This window comes from Rhinatrema bivittatum, chromosome 5, assembly GCF_901001135.1.
Source record: "Rhinatrema bivittatum chromosome 5, aRhiBiv1.1, whole genome shotgun sequence".
NCBI classification, from domain to species: Eukaryota; Metazoa; Chordata; class Amphibia; order Gymnophiona; family Rhinatrematidae; genus Rhinatrema; species Rhinatrema bivittatum.
Genome location: NC_042619.1, coordinates 280066392 through 280092018, shown reverse-complemented (window position 1 = coordinate 280092018; position 25627 = coordinate 280066392). Strand labels below are relative to the sequence as shown.

General features: G+C 44.0%; 1 protein-coding gene across 1 annotated transcript in view; it reads right to left on the bottom strand.

The window, feature by feature from the left end:
- LOC115092767 (disintegrin and metalloproteinase domain-containing protein 9-like) overlaps positions 1 to 25627 on the bottom strand; it is a gene marked incomplete at its 3' end in the record, with an annotated part of 1804538 nt that overhangs the window by 246164 nt on the left and 1532747 nt on the right. Inside the window, exon 13 of the mRNA XM_029604071.1 lies at positions 1574 to 1663. Coding sequence (XP_029459931.1) covers positions 1574 to 1663 — 90 coding nt within the window. The remainder of the gene's footprint in view (positions 1 to 1573; positions 1664 to 25627) is intronic.

Below are 25627 nucleotides of genomic sequence, written 5' to 3'. Positions count from 1 at the left end.
CATGAACTTTATGTCTCTAGTAACTCCTGATGTTACATTTACCCAGTCAATATTGGTGTAATTGAAATCTATAATATAATAATGAAGGGCACCAAGTAATACTTTTAATTTAAATCCACCTGTATGAAGGTGTCAGCAAGCCTGACATTGTGTATCTCAACAGACACCAATTGGTCTTTTAATCATTCACCTTCATATAAAAATTTTTTTATTATTATTCAGAAGAAATTTTTCTTTTTCATTTTTATAAAAACTCCCCGATCCTCAGAGCATTTAGCAAAAAGACTCTTAAATATTCCTTGTAAACAAGCCCAGCATGGCCAGTGTTTTTGCAAAATGCTTCTTCAGGGACATGCGAATAACAGTGTCAAAAGAGTCTTAACCTGAAAGTAATAATGAGGCAATTTTAAAAAATTAGTAGTGGTAGAAATGAAATACTACTTATTTTACACAGGGTGGTTACCAGTTCAAACATGGACGCAATGTCTCAGCAATCTCTTTACTGGAAAGAAGGACTGAAGCCAACGTATTATGTCTCATTAAATATTCTGATGTCACTAGAAAATGCAAAAATCTCCGTGACCACTGACATCAAAATGGCAACATTAGAATTAGAAGCCCTGTATATCTCTATCCCACAAGATGAAACGATTGACATTGCATAGACTTATTTTGAGAGGACCCATACCTCAATGCATTCCTAGCGATTTCTTATTGCAATTATTAGAAATTGCCCTGAAGAAAAAAAGAGTCTTTTTGCTAAATGCCCTGAGGATCGGGGACTTTTTATAAAAATATAAAAAAGAAATAGTTCTTCTGAATAATAATAAAAAAAATGTTATATGAAGGTGAATGATTAAAAGACCGATTGGTGTCTGTTGAGATACACAGTTTTAGGCTTGCTGACACCTTCATACAGGTGGGTTTAAATTAAAAGTATTACTTGGTGCCCTTCATTATTATAGTTGACCCTCTTTTGGGTAACTAGTATTGACTCTGTTGTTTATTAAGGTAATTAAAACCTCCCATTATTATTGCATTGCACTGCCAAATTGGTTAGCTTCCCTTATTTCTCTTAGCATTTCATCATCTGTCTGACCATTTTGTCCAGGTGGACGGTAGTATACTCCTATCACTATACTCTTACCCAACACACATGGGGTTTCTACCCATATAGATTCTACTGAGCATTTAGTCTCTTGTATGATCTTTATCCTGTTGGACTCTATACCCTCCCGGACATAAATTGCCATACCCCCACCAAGTTGATCCTCCCTATCATTGCAATATAATTTGTACCCTGTGTCATTTTGTTTGAAATGAACCAAATGACTTTTGGTGATCTATAAAAGGAATGAATGAATGAACTGAAATGAAAATTTTACCTCTGTACATCCCTAATGCACAGCCCAGGATGCACACTGGGATGAGAGTAAAACAGAATGGAAGATCAGAAAAAGTTGAAGATCATGCAATTCAGTAAAACTAAATTCATTATAACAGGGTTACACTGCAGTAGAAAACATTCAGCCTAAAAATGAAACCATAAAACAATGAAACCTGGCTGTCTTACCATACAATTTTCGCAGCATGTTCCATTACTACATTGTGCACCTGTCCTCAGCTTACATTTCGTACCACAGCATGGATCTGCTTTGCATTCCTATAAATATGCAATACACAGAATACTGTAAGATTTTTACTATAATACCAAAATATTTTAAGGGTAATTTTCAGTCGTGCATGTAAGCCAACAAATACATATAGGTATGTGTGTAAAAAGTAAAACCTGTATTTTAAAAACTATGTGATGGCAACCACATAGCCTATGAAATACAGCATATCTCTGCCCCAATATTACGCACATATATTTCAGATTGTAGTACATTTTTCTATGTAGTGGATCCATATTGTTTTTATACCCATTGTATAAATGCGTGCTTTGTAACAGAGTGACCCTGTTTTCCCCCGTTTTGTGTTTGCTTAATACATTTTTATCTGCACCAGAAAGGCTGGAGTCAGTGTGGATTTCATCTCCAGCCAGGGGAACACCACTCAGCATATGGTGTCAAGTTGGGGATTTTTTTTCTAAGCCTCGCACAGAGAAAAAAAACACAAGGTTCCAGAGGGAGGGTGAAGCCACTGTTCTTAAACTGTGCACAAGAACACTGAAATTTGAAAGTAAAGGGAGTGGTACAAGGTACACATTGAAGTAAAGCAGGGCTCTTAAACTAAGTACAGGACACTAGGGCTGATGCAATTATGTGCACTGACAGATAGAGGTTTGTTGGCTCATAGAGGAGCACATAAGTAAAGAGAACCCCCCCCCCCCCCCGAAACTGCCTTTAAATTAGTGAGTGGTCTGTGGGGCTTGGAAAGTAGTCAGGATGGGGTATTTTATGAGCAAGCTCTGTCCAGAGTTTAGGGAGCACTGAGAGGAGATGATCACCTTGCTGGTGGCTGAAAGGAATCAGTAAGTTTTGCTTGGGAAATTTTTTTAAAAGTATTGGGGTATATAATTTAGTGTGTTTGTGCTTTTAATAGTCAGTAAGGCAGCTAATAAGTAGAAGTTAGTGTGTTTGTATTTCCCGACCCACCCACCTCCAGCTTATCCTTTTATTTATAGGTAGGTGCCACTTTCACACACACACAAAAAAATGAGCCTTTTAATTTCACTTCATGAACACTCCACACCTTATTGAGAGTTTGATCATTCCCCTGTAGGTCACTACCAGACATATAGTAAATACACTAATACATTTAAAGGATGCTAATTAGACATATTCCTGCTCCCATAGTAACCTAAAATTTAACTAGGAACTGAACAAATTTGAGATGAAGGCAAAAGTCCAGCAGCAAGAGGGGTACCTCCCAGTCTTTTGCATCGAGTGTCACATGTATGATTTTTTACCCACTGGTGAGAAGTATGTGTGCATCCAATGCAAAGAGCTCCTGTCTCTCAGAGAATGAGTCCAATCTCTGGAGGCTAGAGTCACAGACCTGGAGGAGCGGAGGTAGAGAGAGAGAGAAGTATATAGATGAGACCTTCAGGGAAATAGTAGCCAAGTCCCAACTTCAGACTGGCAGCCTTGGTAATGCCTTGGACGAAGAAGGTCTCATGATTGGAGAACATCAACCTGGTGCAGCAGGAAAGGATCCTGTAGCAAGGACCTGCTCTCCACATGGTGCATTGTCCTTTCACACCGAGGATGTGTCTCCAAGGGCTACTGCCCAGGAGGGAAGGGTTAAGTCGGCCATCATAGTTGGTGATTTTATTGTTAGGAATGTAGACACTTCAGCCGGGTGGCTGGTGGGCATGAGGAATGCCTGGTAACATGCCTACCTGGTGCAAAGGTGGCAGACCTCATGCATCATCTAGATAGGATTTTAGACAGTGCTGGGGAGGATCTGGCTGTCATGGTACATGTAGGCACCAACGACATACGATAATGTGGGAGGGAGGTTCTGGAAGTCAAATTTAGGCTATTAGGTAGAAAGCTTAAATCCAGAACCTGCAGGGTAGCATTCTCAGAAATGCTCCCTGTTCTACGCGCAGCTCACCAGAGGCAGGCAGAGCTCCAGATCCCCAATGCGTAGATGAGATGATGGTGCAAGGAAGAGAGATTCAGTTTTGTAAGGAACTGTGGAATCTTTTGAGGAAGGGGGGGGGGGTCTTTTCCGAAGGGATGGGCTCCACCTTAACCAGGGTGGAACCAGGCTGATGGTGCTAACCTTTAAAAAGGAGATGGAGCAGATTTTAAACGACAACAAAGGGGAAAGCTAACAGTTGCTCAGCAGCACATAGTTCAGAGGGAGGTAACTTCAAAAGATACTAATGATGCATTAGAATTAGGGCATCCCAACAGTGAGGTACCAAAAATAAGAAAAGTAGTCCAAGTGCCTGAAAAAGTTCACCTGAACTAAAAAAATTCGAATTTATCCCTATCAATTAAAAAGCAGAATGAAAATACAAACAAAAAACACACTTTGAAATGTTTGTATGCTAATGTCAGAAGTCTAAGAAGTAAAATGGGAGAATTAGAATGTAGAGCAGTGAATGATGACATAGACTTAATTGACATAAGAACATGCCATACTGGGTTAGACCAAGGGTCCATCAAGCCCAGCATCCTGTCTCCAACAGTGGCCAATCCAGGCCATAAGAACCTGGCAAGTTCCCAAAAATTAAGTCTATCCCATGTTATTGTTTATACTAATAGCAGTGGCATCTCAGAGATATGGTGGAAGGAGGATAACCAAAGGGACAGTGCTATACCTGGGTACAAATTATATCACAATCACAGAAAGGAGCATCAAGGAAGCGGAGTGGTGCTTTACGTCTGGGATGGCATAGAGTCCAACAGGATAAACATCCTGCATGAGACTAAATGCACAATTGAATCTTTATGGGTAGAAATCCCTTGTGTGTTGGGGAAGAGTATAGTGATAGGAGTATACTACTGTCCACCTGGCCAAGATGGTGAGACGGACAGTGAATGCAAAGATAAATTAGGAAAGCTAACCAAATTGGTAGTGCAGTAATAATGGGAGACAGGGACAGGGACAGACATTCAATTTTTTGTCTTCTTTGACTGGTTAAACTCCCTAAACCCACACATACAATTTAACTTCTGTATTCACACCTCACAAATTGCGTTTCTTGATGTCATCATCTCTGTAGAACAGGATCAATACATTACTACACTGTTTAGGAAAGAAACTGACAGGAATACGCTTTTGGCATACTCCAGCTGTCATCCGAAACCTCTGAGAGACAACATTCCTACGGGACAATTTTTAAGACTAAAACGTTTGTGCTCTTCTAGGAGTGATTTTTTGAACCAATCCCAGTTGTTGTCTCAGCGGTTTTTGGACAGGGGGTATCCCATACGGGTGGTTAAAAAAGCTTTTAAGAGGGCTCTATATACTGACCGTGACTGGTTGTTCCTCCCCTCATCAGACAACGAAGGTCAATGCTTTAATTGTAGTTTACCTTTTTCTATTGCTAGTAAAGCAATTGCAGCTATGATCCGGAGACATTGGGAGAATCTATCCCTTTCATCGCTTTTTCAGGGACCATTGCGGTTCACATTTCGGAGAGGCAACAATCTCCGGGATCAGCTAGTTCACGCCAATTTTAATAGACCAATGAGGGAGAGTGGAGCTGGCCAGCATGGTCCTTGTGGACATTGCTCAGTGTGTAGTCACACCACCCTGTCAAATTCCTTTACTCATCCTGACACTGGATTTTTCCACCAACTTCGAAATAGGTCGGATTGCACTACGATGGGCGTGGTTTATGTCATCCAGTGCCCCTGCCCTTTACTGTACGTGGGCAAGACATCTAGGATGGTCAAGACCCGAATTATAGAACATTGCTCGAACATCCGTCTACTCAGGATGGACGAACCTCTAGTCACACACTGGGTTCAACATCATCACACCGTTGCTGATCTACAATTTTCAATTTTAGAGGTGGTGGTACCCCCGTTCCGGGGAGGGGATTATTCTGAAATCCTGGGTAGACGTGAACAAAAGTGGATTTTTAATTTATCTACTGTCCATCCAAAAGGTCTTAATAAAGACATTGAATGGTTTTTGTTTTGTTGACACTTCTGTGGGGGAGGAGTTTAGTTGCGAGTCTCTCGCGGTATTTTCTGTCTTTGGCGCCAAAACTGCCTCTTTAAATTGTTCACTTGGTGTACGAGCCGGTGCGCTCCACGATGAATATATAAGGTATGTTTTTGAAAACCTGTATACGTTTAATTGCCATATTTATAAGGTCCATCATTTATTGTTCTTTATACCTTAGATAACATTAACCGTGGGTCCCTCCCGATGCAGCTACCGCGAAACACGGACCGTGTCGGGGGACTGTTCACTTGCATGTTTGAAGATCTATGGAGTTCCCAGGAATGATTGTTTAAAAGTCTTATCTCAATAAAAAATTGACTATAAGTTTGCTGATGGACTTGGTTACCTGTTTCTTGCACGTTGGGATTTTTTGTTTTAGATTTCAATTACCCCAATATTGACTGGGTAAATGTATCATCGGGACATGCTAGAGAGATAAAGTTCCTGGGTGGAATAAATGACAGTTTTACAGAGCAATTGGGTCAGGAACCGACAAGAGAGGGAGCAATTTTAGATCTAATTCTCAGTGGCGCACAGGATTTGGTGAGAGAGGTAATGGTGCTGGGGGCCACTTGGCAATAGTGATCATAATATGATCACATTTGAATTAATGACTGGAAAGGGGACAGTAAGCAAATCCACAGCTCTAGTGCTAAACTTTCAAAAGGGAAACTTTGATAAAATGAGAGAAATAGTTAGAAAAAACTGAAAGAAGCAGCTACAAAGGTAAAAAAAGTGCAAGAGGCGAGGACATTGTTAAAAAATACCATCCTAGAAGCACAGTCCAGATGTACTCCATGCATTAAGAAAGGTGGAAAGAAGGCAAAACGATTACCAGCATGGTTAAAAGGTGAGGTGAAGGAGGCTATTTAAGCCAAAAGATCTTCATACAAAACTTGGAAGAAGGATCCAACAGAAGAAAATAAGATAGAACATAAGCCTTGGCGTGTTAAATGTAAGACATTGATAAGACAGGCTAAGAGAGAATTTGAAAAGAAGTTGGCCATAGAGGCAAAAACTCACAGTAAAAACTTTTTAAAATATATCTGAAGCAGAAAGCCTGCGAGGGAGTCAGTTGGATTATTATATGAAGGAGGGATTAAAGGGGCATTTAGAGAAAGGCCTTCGCAGAAAGATTAAATGATTTCTTTGCTTCGGTGTTTACTGAAGAGGATATTGGGGAGATACCTGTTCTGGAGAAGGTTTTCATGGGTAATGATTCAGATGGACTGAACCAAATCATTGTGAACCTAGAAGATGTGGTAGGCCTGATTGTCAAACTGAAGAGTAGTAAATCACTTGGATCGGATGGTATACACCCCAGGGTTCTGAAGGAACTAAAACATGAAATTTCATATCTGTTAGTAGAAATTTGTAACTTATCATTAAAATCATCCATTGTACCTGAAGACTGGAGGGTGGCTAATGTAACCCCAATATTTAAAAAGGGCTCCAGGGGCGATCCGGGAAACTTCAGACCAGTTAGCCTGACTTCAGTGCCAGGAAAAATAGTAGAAAGTGTCTATATATCAAAATCACAGAACATATAGAAAGACATGGTTTAATGGAAGGAACAAAGTCAGCATGGCTTTACCCAAGGCAAGTCTTGCCTCACAAATCTGCTTCACTTTTTTGAAGGGGTTAATAAACATGTAAATCTGTAAATAGTTAAATGTTCCAAATCATATTGAAAAATGTTATCCGTTCTAAGTTATACTGTAAGTTATACTGTAAAAATAAGCTGCCCTTGCCTTATTTACTGTTCAGTTTATATGTGAACCAATGTGATATCTCGATCGAATGTCGGTATACAAAAGCAAGCAAATAAATAAAATAAATGTAGATAAAGGTGAACCGGTAGATATAGTGTATTTGGATTTTCAGAAGGCATTTGACAAAGTTCCTCATGAGAGGCTTCTAGGAAAAGTAAAAAGTCATGGGATAGGATGCGATGTCCTTTCGTGGATTACAAACTGGTTAAAAGACAGGAAACAGAGAGTAGGATTAAATGGACAATTTTCTCATTGGATGGGAGTGAGCAGTGGAGTGCCTCAGGGATCTGTAATGGGACCTGTGCTTTTCAATGTATTTATAAATGATCTGGAAAAGAATACGACGAGTGAGATAATCAAATTTGCAGATGATACAAAATTATTCAGAGTAGTTAAATCACAAGCGGATTGTGATAAATTGCAAGAAGACTTTGTGAGACTGGAAAATTGGGCATCCAAATAGCAGATACAATTTAATTTGGATAATTAAGTGCAAGGTGATGCATATAGGGAAAAATAACCCATGCTATAGTTAAACAATGTTAGGTTCCATATTAGGAGCTACAAGCCAGGAAAGAGATCAAGGCATCATAGTGGATAATACATTGAAATCGTCGGTTAAGTGTGCTGAGGCAGTCAAAAAAGCAAACAGAATGTTGGGAATTATTAGAAAGGGAATGGTGAATAAAATGGAAAATGTCATAATGCCTCTGTATCACTCCATGGTGTGACCACACCTTAAATACTGTGTACAATTCTGGTCGCTGCATCTCAAAAAAAGATATGGTTGCGACGAAGAAGGTACAGAAAAGGGCAACCAAAATGATAAAGGGGATGGAACAGCTCCCCTATGAGGAAAGACTAAAGAGGTTAGGACTGTTGAGCCTGAAGAAGAGACAGCTGAGGGGGGATATGATAGAGGTCTTTAAAATCATGAGAGGTCTAGAACGGGTAAATGTGAATTGGTTATTTACTCTTTCGGATAATAGAAGGAATAGGGGGCATTCCATGAAGTTAGCATGTAGCACAATTAAAACTAATCAGGGAAAGTTCTTTTTCACTCAACGTAGAATTCAACTGTGGAATTTGTTGCCAGGGGATGTGGTTAGTACAGTTAGTGTAGCTGGGTTTAAAAAAGGTTTGGATAAGTTCTTGGAGAAATACATTATCTGCTTTTATTTAAGTTGACTTAGAAAATAGTCACTGCTATTACTAGCATCAGTAGTATGGGATAGACTTATTTTTTGGGTACTTGCCAAGTTCTTATGGCCTGGATTGGCCACTGTTGGAAACAGGATACTGGGCTTGATGGACCCTTGGTCTGACCCAGTATGGCATGTTCTTATGTTCTTGTGCTACCTGTGCCGGTGAAGTCGTTTTTTTTTTTTTAACCTTATTTTTCCTTTTAAAAGAAAAAAAAGAGAAAGAAGAAAAAACAGTTGTGCACTGGGGCTGGAGCAAAGCATGACCCAGAATGAAAGTTAAACTTATAGTAAGCAGGGATGTGAATCGTTAGAGTGCACGATACAATACACGATACAATACAAATGCCCCCGATTTATCGTCAGGGGCATTTGTATTGTATCGTTAAATAGGGCACGGGAATTATTTGGGGGAGGGCGGGAAAACCGGCACACCAAAACAACCCCTAAACCCACCCGACCCTTTAAAACAAATTCCTTACCCTCCCCCACCCTCCCGAACCCCCCCAAAATGTTAAATTACCTGGTGGTCCAGTGGGGGGGGTGGGGGGGGTGTCCCAGCGTGATCTCCCGCTCTCGGGCCATCGGCGCCATTTTGGCTGCCACTAATTAAAATGGCGCCAATGGCCCGATAAAAAAAAACAACCCACCCATCCCTATAAATCGACCCCCCTTAGCCTCCCCCACCCTCCCGACCCTTTTTTTTTTAGGGAGGCCCACGCCGCTAAAAAAACAAACCCACCCGACCCTTTAAATTGATCCCACCCTCCCGACCCCCCCAAAACCTTTTAAAATGACCTGGTGGTCCAGGGGGGCCCCGGGGGGCCTCGGGGAGAGATTTCCCGTTCCCAGGCATCAGCTGTTCTAAAAAAAAAAAAATGGCGCCGATGCCCCTTTGCCCTTACCATGTGACAGGGTATCCGTGCCATTGGCTGGCCCCTGTCACATGGTAGGAGCACTGGATGGCCGGCGCCATCTTTACTCATCAGCCCCTATTATATAATAGGCCTCAGGGAGAGATCCAGGGGGGCCTCGGGTAGAGGAGCGAATCAGGGGTGCCTCGGGGAGAGATTTCCCATTCCCAGGCATCAGCTGTTCTAAAAAGAAATGGCGCCGAAGCCCCTTTGCCCTTACCATGTGACAGGGTCTCCGTGCCATTGGCTGGCCCCTGTCACATGGTAGGAGCACTGGATGGCCGGCGCCATCTTTACTCATCAGCCCCTATTATATAATAGGGGCTGATGAGTAAAGATGGCCCCCCTGGACCCCCCTGGACCACCAGGTAATTTTAAAAGGTTTTGGGGGGGGGGGGTCGGGAGGGTGGGATCGATTTAAAGGGTCGGGTGGGTTTTTTTTTTTTAGCGGCGCAGGCTTCCCTAAAAAAAAAATTAGCGATGTGAATTGGAATCGGAAACGATTCCAATTCACATATCTTAACGATCAGATTCCCCCCCCCCCCCAGCCGAATCTGATCGTTAAGACGATCTGGCACACGATTCACATGTCTAATAGTAAGTGCAGCTGCTAGAAGCTTGAGCAGAACTCCAGGAAACCTGGACTGGAAGCAGTAGGTGTACTGCAGTATAGCTGTAGCAGAGTGGGAGCATGTAAGGCAGTAATTGGCAAGTGCTGGCTCAAAGCCTGCTAGAAGGGAAGAAGCAGCTACAGGCAAGTATATTGAAGTCCCAGAAACTCTGGAGAAAATCTTGGGGAAAGCTGGAAACAGAAAGAGTGCCACAGCTAACCAAGTTAACTAAAAACTAAAAAGAAACACGCCTAGGCCCGCCCTCAACTAGAAGGCAGCCAACCAGAGAGAGCCCGGCAGGGCTTTAAATCCTACCCTGCTAGGCGCCATCTCTCTCTTCCTCTTCCACGCGGCGACCGAAGACCTGCGCGACCGGCGCCGGAGCCCCACCGGGGGAAGGTCAGGTCAGTGTTCGGCCTCCCCACCCGGGGGACCCCGACGCCAGCCGCGATCGCCGAGGCCGATTCCGGCGAACGAAAAACTAAAAAGAAACGCGCCTAGGCCCGCCCTCAACTAGAAGGCAGCCAACCAGAGAGAGCCCGGCAGGGCTTTAAATCCTACCCTGCTAGGCGCCATCTCTCTCTTCCTCCTCCACGCGGCGACCGAAGACCTGCGCGACCGGCGCCGGAGCCCCACCGGGGGAAGGTCAGGTCAGTGTTCGGCCTCCCCACCCGGGGGACCCCGACGCCAGCCGCGATCGCCGAGGCCGATTCCGGCGAACGAAAAACTAAAAAGAAACGCGCCTAGGCCCGCCCTCAACTAGAAGGCAGCCAACCAGAGAGAGCCTGGCAGGGCTTTAAATCCTACCCTGCTAGGCGCCATCTCTCTCTTCCTCCTCCACGCGGCGACCGAAGACCTGCGCGACCGGCGCCGGAGCCCCACCGGGGGAAGGTCAGGTCAGTGTTCGGCCTCCCCACCCGGGGGACCCCGACGCCAGCTGCGATCGCCGAGGCCGATTCCGGCGAACGAAAAACTAAAAAGAAACGCGCCTAGGCCCGCCCTCAACTAGAAGGCAGCCAACCAGAGAGAGCCCGGCAGGGCTTTAAATCAGACCCTGCTAGGCGCCACGCGCCGAGCGTCGCGCGCCGAAGGAGCGCGACAAAGGGGCCTGCCCCTTTGTTTCGCCCCTTCGTTTTCGATCCTCACTTCCCCGAGCAGCATCGCACCAATGCTGCACTAGTACTCAGCCAGCATCCATCTGGCTTCACGTTCTTCCAGCTCTCTCCCAGCAAGCACCAAACTGCACCCAGCCAGTGTCATCTCAGCAAGCTCTCAACAAGCATCCATCCTGCAAGCATTCAACAAGTGCTCAGCAAACAACCATCCTGAGCAAACAACCATCCTGCAAGCATTCAGCTAACAACCACCCTGCAAGCATTCAACTAACAACCACCCTGCAAGCATTCAGCTAACAACCACCCTGCAAACAGTCAGCTAACAACCATCCTGAGCAAAACAACCATACTACAAGCATTCAGCAAACAACCACCCTGCAAGCAGTCAGCTAACTACCACCCTGCAAGCATTCAGCTAACAACCACCCTGCAAGCATTCAGCTAACAACCATCCTGCAAGCAGTCAGCTAACAACCACCCTGCAAGCATTCAGCTAACAACCATCCTGCAAGCAGTCAGCTAACAACCACCCTGCAAGCATTCAGCTAACAACCATCCTGCAAGCAGTCAGCTAACAACCATCCTGAGCAAACAACCTTACTACAAGCATTCAGCAAGCAACCATCCTGAACAAGCAACCATCCTGAGCAAACAACACTCAAGCAACAGCAAAACAACTACCTCTCAGCACTCTACATTAAAGCAAAAGACTCACAAAGACCGCCTTCTCCCCCCGGTCCATCAACAGCACAAACGCAGCACCACTACAACACAAGCGCTACACGCTAAAATGTTCCCCACCTTCCCAATACCTATTTTACAACACAGCCTGTCAGCAATAGGAAAACCTAACAGATCATTCATACTACAACACAAACGACAGGCGCTACACCGAAACCTTAAATCATTCACCCCAATTTTGATAACACCCATCACCCAACTCTTAGGCCTCACTGTATTCTCACTTTCACTATTCAATGCACAATCTCTGTCCAAGAAATCTCTAATCCTCAACGACTATCTCCTTGATACCAAACCAGATATATGTGCTATAACAGAAACATGGCTCAAACCCACGGACACAGCAATTATAAACCAACTCCCCACATCAAACTACGACATCTTCTCCATCCCCCGACTGAAAAAAAGAGGAGGAGGACTCCTATTTGCATCAAAAAAAGACCTCGGGTTCATCCAGCACCCATACAACTCAGACTCTAAGCTAGAAATGGGTCTCTTCACCTCGGAACAACTACAAATCCTACTCGTCTACGCCCCTCCGGGCCTCCTTGAGACAGACCCCTCCCCCTTAGTAGAGGAAATCACAACCCTCATCAAACTGGACGCTCCAGCAATTATCCTAGGAGATTTTAATCTGCATGTGGACAACCCTACCCCTTCATCCAGCTGTGAATCCTTTCTCTCAGCCCTCTCAGCCCCGGGTTTCAAACAATTAGTTACCAAACCCACACACAAAGCAGGCCACACGCTGGATCTTATCTTTATTAACCCAGGCATCAAACATTCTTCACGCCTCAAAAGCAAGAAGGTCCCTTGGTCTGATCACTCACTTATCTCAACCGCATTCTCATTGAATAAACCCTCCACCTCCAAAGGGCCCTCACCATCTTTCCCATACAGAAGATCCTGCTCTACAGAAGACCTCAGCTCACACCTAGCCTCTCAACTTCCATCCATTGATCTCTCAAACCCGAACACAGCTCTCCGCTCTTGGAAAGCCATCACAGATTCCATAGCCGACAAGCTATGTCCACTAGCAACCAAAAAATCACTCCCAAACGCCTCCAAAAGACAACCATGGTTCACGGAAGAACTAAGAAAGCTAAAACAAAATCTAAGACAGAAAGAGAGCGACTGGCGCAAATCCCCAAGCACCAATACACGATCCATCTACAAAGCCACCCTCCATCAATACAAGTCAACTACCTCTAAATCCAAAAGGGACTACTATGCATCCAAGATTCACCACTTAATCTTTGACGCAAAAGCCCTCTTCGCCTATGTCTCCAATCTCACCCAAATCATCCCACAGGAGATTCCCAACGACCTAGCACAACCCAAAGCTGAAGAACTTGCTCTTCATTTTCACAACAAAGTCAACAGCCTTCTAACTCATCTGCCTTCTAATCCCTCCGACCCTGCTCTTTACCAGTCTCTTCAAACAATCATCCCCCAACAACAATGGTCTGGAAACACTTGAACCCATCTCTATCTTAGAGATACAAACTCTTATAAGAAGAATGAAACCTTCCTCCCATCCTTTGGATACTATCCCCACCAAACTGCTCCTGGCCATCCCTGACTCCATCGCTAAAACATTGTCGGACATCATAAACTGCTCACTCTCCCAAGGACTATATCCTGACGACCTCAAATTGGCCTCCATCAAACCTCTACTCAAGAAACCCAACTTGGATCCTAAAGACCCCAACAACTTCCGTCCTATCGCCAATCTCCCATTCATAGCCAAGATTCTAGAAAAAGTTGTCAATACTCAACTCTCCGAATACATAGAAGAAAACAAAATCCTATTCCAATCACAATACGGATTTCGCAAATCACTGAACACAGAATCCCTCCTCATCTCCATGTCTGACTTCATATTAATGGGCCTTGACAAAGGCCAATCCTTCCTCTTAATTCTACTGGACCTATCAGCCGCCTTTGATACGGTCAATCATTCCATTCTCACTTCCATTCTGGCTTCTATAGGTATCTCAGGCACCGCTCTCTCATGGTTTAAATCTTTTCTCTCCAACAGAGGCTTCAAGGTTAAGATACAGAACAAAGAATCTTCACGAATGGACGCATCCATAGGAGTCCCTCAGGGCTCCTCACTGTCACCTACACTCTTTAACATTTATCTTTTACCTATCTGCCAACTCCTCTCCAACCTTAACCTCAAACATTTTCTCTATGCCGACGACATCCAGATCGTGATACCCATTAAAGAATCTTACACAAAAACATTGGTTCACTGGGAAAACTGTCTCTTCGAAATTAAACATCTCCTGGCTAACCTAAACCTAGTTTTAAACTCCTCTAAAACAGAACTGCTTCTCATCTCCCCAGATAACAATGCCATCTCTAATCCTCCAACTATCCCAACTACTACACAGGTGAGAGATCTAGGAGTATTAATTGATAACCGGATGAACCTTAAAGCTTACATCAACAGAACCACCAAGGACTGTTTCCACAAACTCCAAGTTCTGAAAAGAATTAGACCACTCTTCCACACTCAGGACTTCAGAACCATTCTACAAGCTATCATTTTTTCTAAGATCGATTACTGTAACTCTATCCTACTGGGCCTACCTTCCTCCTATACTAGACCCCTCCAGATGTTACAAAACGCTGCGGCAAGATTACTGACAAACTCCAGGAGGAGGGACCATATATCTCCAATCCTAAAAGATCTCCACTGGTTGCCTGTTCACTTTAGAATCCTCTACAAATCTCTTTCCATAATATACAAAACCATCCATCAACACACCCCACTCGACTTACAATTCCCATTCCAAATTTATAACTCCTCCAGACCAACAAGAGACACACTCAGAGGATCTCTTCAAGTGCCCCCAGCCAGAACTACCAAACACATTACCTTGAGAGATCGGGCCTTTTCAACAGCCGGCCCCCTTCTATGGAACTCCATCCCACCGGACCTTAGACAGGAGCCCAGCCTCCCAACCTTCAGGAAGAGACTTAAGACCTGGCTGTTTAAAAAAGCTTTCCTGGACACCGATTAATTCTATTCAGCCAGATTCTACCACTTCCACATGTAAAAATGTTATTACTAATGTAAATACCTATACCTAATGTTATTCTCTCCCTTTCCTTCTCTCCTCCCAGTTCTTTTACCTTGTTATTTGTAACTGCTTCCTTCTACACAAATAGGTTATTGAATTGTTCACTGTACACCCCTGTTATATGTAAACCGGCATGATGTGTTTGCAACATGAATGCCGGTATATAAAAATTTTAAATAAATAAATAAATAAATAAATCTGCCTTTTCCTGGAGAGGGACACTGCTGTGAATGGAGAAGAAAGGCCAGGCAGGTTAGTGGGATCAGCAAAGTCACTCCTACATGTCATAGATGTAGAGAGAGAAGAAAGCAGAATGACAGCATCCAGTTGCTGAACTGCAGGAGGCTGCAATAGAGGTGACCCAATGAGTGGCAGAGCTAAGCAAGTCACCAGAGAAAATGCTGTATTGGTGAATAAACTAAGAAAAACTCCCAACCACCCAGAACTGAAGCCAAATAAGGCTAAAGGGCTCCTGGAGCTGAAGAAGTACAGTAGCCAGTTGTAATAGAAAGCAGCAGTGGAGCTGAAGCCCAGGCAACTTTTACATTAATTGGGTTATCTGAGGTTGGAGTTACATGTGGTCCTGAAGAAGACCCTGCAAGGTGTCAAAACACCACTGGGAGTCAAGAAACAGCTCCCATGGGCAGCCCAAAGAAGGAGGCTGTGAAGAATCCTGAGAGAGGGGTCACAGAGAGCCCTGGGGAAGGGAACACAGACTGCTCAGAAGGAGGAAGTATTGAGAGGCCTTAGGAATGCAGCAGGGAAAAGCCTGAGCTGGCTGCAGGGAGGCCTGAATTCAGCACTACAGGAGGTCCGGAGAAAGGCCCTGTAGGGTGCCCAAAAACTAGAGATGTGAATCGGAACCGGAATCGGTTCGGATTCCGGTTCAGATTCACATGTGGGGTTTTTTTCATCGGGCCGAATTGCGGTTTTATTTATTGGCTGCGCCCGAGCCGATAAACAAAAAACCCACCCCGACCCTTTAAAACTAATCCCTTTGCTTCCCCCACCCTCCCGACCCCCCAAAAAACATTTTACAGGTACCTGGTGGTCCAGTGGGGGTCCCGGGAGCGATCTCCCGCTCTCAGGCCGTCGGTGGCGTGGGCCATCCAGTGCTCCTACCATGTGACAGGGGCTGGCCAATGGCATGGATACCCTGTCACATGGTAAGGGCAAAGGGCCATCGGCACCATTTTGATTACTGGCAGCCGACGGCCTGGGAGTGGGAGATCGCTCCCGGGACCCCCACTGGACCACCAGGTACCTGTAAAATGTTTTTTGGGGGGTCGGGAGGGTAGGGGAAGCAAAGGGATTAGTTTTAAAGGGTCGGGGTGGGTTTAGGGGTTATTTTTGTGTGCCGTTTTTCCCGCCCTCCCCCAAAATGATAAAAGAACCCCCACGAACAATATCGAGGGGTTTTCCTATCATTTCGGGGGAGCCCCCGATTTCTGACGATTTTGAAAATATCGACTATATTTTCAATCGTCCGAAGCCCGATTCACATCTCTACCAAGAGCTGAAGAACAGTCAACGGAGTCCCTAGTAAGAGGGAGCTCAGAGGAGCCAAGGCATGGCAGTGATGAAGAGTCAGCAAGAGCCATGATGGGGTTGCCATAGGGCACTGGTTGTGACAGTGCAAAGGAGGCACAAGTTACTGCATGGATGAGTGAAGATTCCTCATCGCAAATCCCACAGACAGTCCAAGGAGTGGAAGTGGAAACCTGACCAACAGATGGACTCAGTTAAAGGACTGTGCGCATACGCTAGGTGAGGGCTGCAGTAGGTGGTACTTATAATGTTGTCTGCAGTAACCCTAATGTGTGGGAGTGAGCATTACACTAGATCCCTGTCCTCAAGCATAGCTGGTGGGAGGCCAGAGGAAGGGGAATAGGATGTGTTATACTTCCCTAGATGGGATCCAGAGGGAAGTAGTGATGCTCGGACCGAAGGGTCCAAATTGAGGGGAGAGGGTAAGTAACAGAGTGACCCTGTTTTCTCCCTTTTTGTGTTTGCTTAATAAAGTTTTATTTGCATCAGAAAGGAAAACACCGCTCAGTCTCCCACATGCATATATAATTTATGCACACCAATAATTGCAAACACGTGCAATTATGCACAGAGGCAGGTATTTTATAATGATAAATGATGTATGTGTATATAGCATTTGTGAAAATTTTAACTTCCAAGCACCAACTCACTAAAATCACCAGTTCACCCAGCCTTATACAAATTCATGAGAAAGGAGTCTTAACAACTGTAACAGCTTGGAGACTTTGTATTAGTTATTCTAAGTTCAATTCCATCATCCAGTAAGATATATATTTTCCAGCTTCTGTTAACCCATAACAAATGTTTTGGAAGTTGAAAAATCACCAATCTTTGTGTACCAAGCCAAATTAAGGATTAGCTGTCTGAATAGTTGCAATCACCATTACATGCAGTGAGGACAGAATACAGATGTCACAATAAGGTGGGTATGAACATTCTAACCTTACTTAAGGAAGTAAAGATATGCGATGAGTAATCTTCACTCATCCATGCAGAGTGGAACCAAGCTGCTGGCACTAACTTTCAAAAAGGAGATAGAGCAGCTTTTAAACTAGAACAAGGGGGAAAGCTGACAGTCACTCAGCAGTGCATGGTTCGGAGAAATGTATCCTTGAAGGATACTAATGAAACAGGAGAGTTAGGGCATCCCAACAGAGAGGTTCCATTAAAAGCAAACATAGTCCATGTGCCTACTATATGTAAAAAATCACTGAAGCTAATGATTTCCAAATTATCCCTAACAACTGAAAAGCAGGTTGTTAATACAAACAATAAACACACTTTGAAATGTCTGTATGCCAATGCCAGAAGTCTAAGAAGTAAGATGGGAGAGTTAGAGTGTATAGCAACAAATGATGAGATTGACATAATTGGCATCACAGAAACTTGGTGGAAGGAGGATAACCAATGGGACAGTGCTATATCAGGGTACAAATTATATCGCAATGATAGGGATGATCAACTTGGTGGGGGTGTGGCACTTTATGTCCAGGAGGGTATAGAGTCCAACAGGATAAAGATCATACAAGAGACTAAATGCTCAGTAGAATCTATATGGGTAGAAATCCCATGTGTGTTGGGTAAGAGTATACTACCGTCCACTTGGACAAAATGATCAGACAGATGATGAAATGCTAAGAGAAATCAGGGAAGCTAACCAATTTGGCAGTGCAATAATAATGGGAGATTTCAATTACCTAAATTGAAATACGTGGTGTTTAAGATTTTGAAAAAACTTCAACGCTGTGCATATTAATATTTGAAAAATTTGATGGACCTCTAATACCATTGAAGTTCTTTCCTTTGTAAGAATTTACGATTACCCAAAGATCTGTTTGTATCCCCGCTAAAATAAGGGGAGTGCTGGATCAGGAGAGTCTGAATACACGTCTCTGAAGCAGCTAGTGTGGCGAAACGCGCGCGTCGGACGAGTACCCCCGACAGCTACGGGATGAATGACCCCGACAACGGATGAATAAGGGAAGTTGTTTCTTTTTAAACTTATAACAAAAAAATCCATAAAAATTGAACTGAGCCATGTGGACCAATTGATTAAAAGTGACCCTAATGAAGTGCATGAAATGCAAGTCTGACTTGTGAGCACTGGGGTGGTATGATGGTCCTTAAATTCATAAGTAAATATTAATATGCACAGCGTTGAAGTTTTTTCAAAATCTTAAACACCACGTATTTCAATTTAGTTTACTGTAATCGTGGGTTTACCCATTAAGAGATCTTTTGTATTAGATTTCAATTACCCCAATATTGACTGGGTAAATGTAACATCAGGACTTGCTATTTTTTATTTATTTATTTATTTATTTATTTATTTATTTATTTTAAAGCTTTTCTATACCATTGCTAAGTTATATACCATCGCAACAGTTTACATGTAGGCACATATTTAATGTAGGTAAAAGTGTACTATAGTACATTCTAACAGGTGCTGTCAAAGGTTCAGTTACAATATATCATTAGACAAAATAATTTTTAGAGAAGTAGGTCATGACCGAGTGTACTGAAAGTACTTTTACGGGTAAATTTATCATACATTGTGTTATCAATATGCTAGTTGTGATGTGGGGTTCATAGACTACTCTACTGTATCGTCCTAAGTACTGTGTGTCGGTGCTTATCTGCTTATTCCTGAATAATTTCTATTCCCCCATCTCCTTGTAAAATGCCTGTTTAAAAAGCCATGTTTTTAAACTTTTCTTAAATGCCTTGAGATCACTTTGTAATCTGATCTCTGGAGGCATTGTGTTCCAAATTGTGGGTCCTGCTAATGATAAGGCCCTTTCCCTCACTTGGGTTAGTCTTGCTGTTTTAACTGAAGGGATGGTTAGGAGTGCTTTATTTGCTGATCGAAGATTTCTGTGTGGGATGTGTACCCGTAATGCTGTGTTTAGCCAGTCTGATATCTCATCATGAATTAGTTTATGGATGGTACATAGGGTTTTGTATTTAATTCTGTGTTCAATCGGTAACCAATGTAGTTCCGCTAGGGTTTCGGTTATGTGGTCCCTCCTCCTTTTTCCGGTTAGTATTCTAGCTGCTGTGTTCTGAAGTATTTGAAGTGGTCTTAACGTAGTATTTGCTAGAGACATAAAGTTCCTGCATGTAATAAATTGTTGTGACCGTCGCTGCTCGACGTCCTCACTCCGCCCTCTCTACCTCTGTGGCGACTCCCTCCGGGTCTGATGGACGGCTGGCTGCCGCGGCGTCTCCATGCCATCTCCCTCCAGCGTCCCCGGACGCTGGAGGGAGATGGCATGGAGACGCCGGACCGGCTCGACTTTGCAGATCCGCCATGTTTACCTGATGACCTAGGGCGCGCGCGCGTGCTCTGATTGAAGTAACAGAAGGGCGCGAACCTCAGGGGCGTCCCCCTGAGATGACGTCATCCGCTTCCAATATTTAAAGGTCTCTGATATCGCTAGCAAATCGAGTTAGCAAGGACATGGACATGGACAAGGACAAGGTCAACGATTGGATCCGTTCTAACTACCCCGCCTCCTCGGACTTACCAGGGGTACCCGCTCCTCGGGGGCCTCGCTCTTTTCTTTACTTTCAGATTACAGATAGGAACCGGTACTTGCTCCTCGAGGGCCCATGTTCCTGGACACTCTGGAGACTCTCTACTGCTTGGAAGCTATCGCTGCTACAAACAATTGTGGGTTACCATCATTCTCTCAGAGCTTTCCCTGGAACCAGGTACTCGCTCCTTGAGGGCCTAAACCTTCCCAGCTCCTGAGCTTCCTTGAGACCTTATGTGAGTTTTGTCATCTAGTTCTGTTCATGAACTCTACCTATTCTGCCTACTCACTTTTCTACAGTTTCGCAACAGCTCAGCCATCCTGGGATCGCTGTTGCAGTACCTGAGGGATTACAGCCCTGCCGGGCATATCCAGCTTACTACTGCCACCTCTGGTGGTTTCAAAAACCTGTTTAATAAAAGAACTAAATGTGTGTCTGTCCCCATACTCAAGCCTAGCCGGTGGTCCCTCTCGGGATATCATCCTGAGGGCGTGGTCATATGCCACCAGTCTAGGGATCCACCCATAACTATATCAGAACCTGAACAGATTGCTAACTCCAGTGGAACCAGCTTAAGATGGGATGTTATTGACTCTATGGATCTGGCACATCTCTCTGCCTTGCAGGCTATCCCAGGCCTGGCCTAACGCATCTCAGAAGAGCAAGAAACTTTGGAGAAACTTACTACAGCATTTCATCAGCTAAACACACAGAAGATATAAGGCACACCTTCTAACTAAGAAGGTCAGTTACAGGAGGTGTCTTTAAAGGCTGCTCTACCACTGGCGGCTTCGATCCACTTTTACAGAGAAATCCAGAAGACCCAGGGCTTTTTGAACCAGCGCTGCATGCACTTCACCTTACAACCAACTTTATTTCCCACAGCTCTCTCGAAGACTACCTCATCCTGTCATACTTGGATGGAAGAGCCCTGTCGTGGACATCTACCTTGTGGGAAAGCAAGGACACTATTTTGCAGGACATAGAAGGATTTATGGACTTGTTTAAATCTGTCTTTGATGACCCTGCTCGTAACTCTGTTGCTGGTTTTGCTTTGGTGGACTTGAAGCAAGGCAACAGATCACTGGCTGAATTCGCCATAGAATTCAAGATTCTTGTGGCGGAACTTCGCTGGGACCCCAAATGTCTCAAGACACTCTTCTGCAGAGGTCTGGATACCTGCTTGAAGGACGAGCTGGCCGCTCGCCAGACACCTGACTTGCTGGATGAATTAATAGCCTTGGCCACTCGGATTGATCAACGGCTCCAAGACAAGGTGAAGGAACTCCAGCCTAAGGTGTTACCTGGGTTGAAACAGGCTAGTACTACCACTGAACCTTGAATGGTTCCAGTAACTTCTGCTACTGATAAAGATGAGGAAATAACGAAGTGATGGATGCCACAAGAAGTCTTTTTCAAATACTTATTGATGGAGACGTTAAAATCATATGCAAGTGCCCTTGCATATGATTTTAACGTCTCCATCAATAAATATTTGAAAAAGACTTCTTGTGGCATCCACCACTTCATTATTTCCTCACGGCTCTACTGGATCGCCTACCCTGTTGTTTTTTGGGTCCATCACTGATAAAGATGAGCCGATGCAACTTGGTCATGGACACTTGACCTCCAAGGAGAGATTTTGGAAGAAACGCGGCTAATGCATGTACTGCGGTCAGCCCGGCTTTGATGTCTCTACATGTCCCATTTTGTCCAGGAAATGGACAGACTTAAGTCCTGCAAGAGGACTGTTCTTGGGCCTTACTGCGTCCTCTCCTCCGCTCTCTCTCCCAGTCTCCTTGACCTACAGACCAGTCATGGTTCAGACTCCTGCCCTGGTGGACTCAGGGGCAGGAGGCAACGTCATTCTCAGATGTTTAGTGGAATACTTGAGGATCCCTCTCATCAAGTTCCACAGAGGCCATTTCCACATTCTAGAAATTGAAGACTGTCTTCTCCACAGAACCATGCTTACAGCATCGAGACCCCAACAAGCCCTTCATAGTTGAAGTTGATGCTTCTGATGTGGGGGTAGGGATAGTGTTGAGCCAAGCGTGAGACTCAAAACTTTACGACCCTGTTCATTCTTCACGAAGATTTTCTCCAGCCTAAAAGAACGACGGGATCAGCGACAAAGAGCTCCTGGCAATTAAGCTTGCATTCGAGGAGTGGGTGGCCATGGCTTGAAAGTGCTCAACATCAAATAACCGTCTTCACGGATCATAAGAACCTTGAGTATCTCCGCCACACACAGCGTTTGAACTACAGACAGGCCAGATGGTCTTTATTTTTCAACCGTTTTGATTTTCTGCTTAAGTATCGACCTGGAGATCAAAACACCAGAGCAGACACGCTGTCTCACTCGTTTCACTCGGAAGATGTGCCTGATGAACCACAGCACATAATAGATCCGAAGAAGATATCTCTAGCAACCAGCCAGTCTGTTTCCGCTGGTGATGCCTCCATCTCTCATCCAGTAACATCTACTGGAGAGTTATCTTTAGAAGTGGATTTTTGACGTTCTTCTACATCACCACTTCCACTGATACCATCAGTGACGTCCACAGCAGCTCAATCCATTGCTGCTGATATCATCAATAGCACTCTGCAAGATTCTTCCAAATCTCAAGATCCATCTGCAGAAGATGACTTAGAAATCAAGATCAAAGAGATTCTGTATGTTCGTAACAGAGGCAAGACTTTTGAATACCTTCTGATTTGGGAAGGCTTCAACCCCGACTTAATCTCTTGGGAGCCTCAGACCAATATCTTGGACAAAGAAATGCTTCATCAGTTCCACCTTGTGCATCCTTCTAAACCTAAGCCTGGTACCCGAAGAGGAGATTGCCCTTTGAAGGGGGGTACTGTTGTGACCGTCGCTGCTCGACGCCCTCACTCCGCCCTCTCTACCTCTGTGGTGACTCCTTCCAGGTCTGATAGATGGCTGGTTGCCACGGCATCTCCATGCCATCTCCCTCCGGCGTTCCCGGACCGGCTCGATGTTGCAGATCCGCCACGTTTGCCTGATGACCTAGAGTGCGCGCGCACACTCTGACTGAAGTACCAGCAAGGGCACGAACCTCATGGGCATCCCCCTGAGATGACGTCATCCGCTTCCAATATTTAAAGTTCTCTGATATCGCTAGCAAATTGAGTTAGCAAGGACACGGACACGAACAAGGACAAGATCAATGATTGGATCTGTTCTAGCTACTCTGGCTCCTCGGACTTTCCAGGGGTACCTGCTCCTCGGGGGCTCGCTCTTTTCTTTATTTTCAGATTACAGATAGGAACCAGTACTCACTCCTCGAGGGCCCATGTTCCTGGACACTCTGAAGATTATCTACTGCTTGGAAGCTATTGCTGCTACAACAATTGTGAGTAACCATTGCTCTCTCAGAGCTTTCCCTGGAACCAGGAATTCGCTCCTCGAGGGCCTAAACCTTCCCAGCTCCTGAGTTTCCTTGAGACCTTATGTGAGCTTTGTCATCTAGTTCTGTTCATGAACTCTGCCTACTCTTCCTACTCACTTTTCTACAGTTTCTCAACAGCTCAGCCATCCTGGGATCACTGTTCCAGTACCTGAGGGATTACAGCCCTGCCGGGCATATCCAGCTCACTACTGCCATCTCTGGTGGTTTCAAAAACCTGTTTAATAAAAGAACTAAATGTGTGTTTTTACCCATATTCAAGCCTAGCCGGTGGTCCCTCTCGGGATATCCTCCAGGGGGCGTGGTCATCTGCCACCGGCCCAGGGATCCTCCCACAAATATATATCAGAACCTGAACATAAATGACTGCTTCATGGAGCAATTGGTTCAGGAACCAACAAGAGAGGGAGCTATGTTAGATTTAATTCTTAGTGAAACGCAGGATTTGGTGAGAGAGGTAATGGTGGTGGAGCCACTTGGCAACAGTGATCATAACATGATCAAATTTAAACTAATAACTGGAAGGGGGACAAGAAGTAAATCTGCAGCTCTAACACTAAACTTTCAAAGGGAAACTTTGATAAAATGCAGAAAACTAGTTAGAAAAAAACTGAAAGGTGCAGCTGCAAAGGTTAAAAGTGTTCAACAGGCATGGACATTGTTTAAAAATATAATCCTAAAGGCGCAGTCCATATGTATTCCATGCATTAAGAAGGGTGGAAGGAAGGCAAAACGATTACCATCATGGTTAAAATGTGAGATGAATAAGGCTATTTTAGCAAAAAAAACATCCTTCAAAAATTGGAAGAAGGATCCAACTGAAGAGAATAGGATAAAACCATAAGCATTGACAAGTTAAGTGTAAAACATTGATAAGAGAGGCGAAGAGAGAATTTGAAATGAAGTTGGCCATAAAGGCAAAAACTCATAATAAAAAAACATTTTTAAATATATCCAAAGCAAGAACCTGTGAGGGAGTCAGTTGGACCATTAGATGACTGTGTTTACTAATGAGGATGTTGGGGAGATACCAGTTCTGGAGATGGTTTTCAGGGGTGATGAGTCAGACGAACTGAACGAAATCACTGAGAACCTGGAAGATATAGTAGGCCAGAATGACAAACTAAAGAGTAGCAAATCATCTGGACCGGGTGGTATGAATCCTAGGGTACTGAAGGAACTCAAAAAGGAAATTTCTGATCTATTAGTTAAAATGTGTAACCTATCATTAAAATGAACCATTATACCTGAAGCCGGATGGCGGCCAATGTAACCCCAATATTTAAAAAGGCTCCAGGGATGATCTGGGTAACTATAGACCAGTGAGCCTGACTTCAGTGCCGGGAAAAATAGTGGAAACTATTCTCATGATCAAAAATGTAGAGCATATAGAACGACATGGTTTAATGGAACACAGTCAACATGGATTTAACCAAGGGAAGTCTTGCCTACAAATCTGCTTCATTTCTTTGAAGGGGTTAATAAACATGTAGATAAAGGTGAACCGGTAGATGTAGTATATTTGGATTTTCAGAAGGCGTTTGACAAAAGTCCTTCATGAGAGGGCTTCTAAGGAAAACTAAAAAATCAAGGGCTAGGAGACGATGTCCTTTCGTGAATTACAAGCTGGTTAAAAGACAGGAAACAGAGAGTAGGATTAAATGGTCAATTTTCTCAGTGGATAAGGATAAACAGTGGAGTGCCTCAGGGATCTGTACTTGGACCGTTGCTTTTCATATATATATATATATATATATATATATATATATATATAAATAAATGATCTGGAAAGGAATACAATGAGTAGGCATGGTTAAAAGGGGAGGTGAAAGAAGCTATTTTAGCCAAAAGATCTTCATTCAAAAATTGGAAGAAGGATCCAACAGAAGAAAATAGAATAATGCATAAATTGTTGGCAAGTTAAATTTAAGACATTGATAAGACAGGCTAAGAGAGAATTTGAAAAGAAGTTGACCATAGAGGCAAAACTCACAGTAAAACCTTTTAAAATATATCCGAAGCAGAAAGCC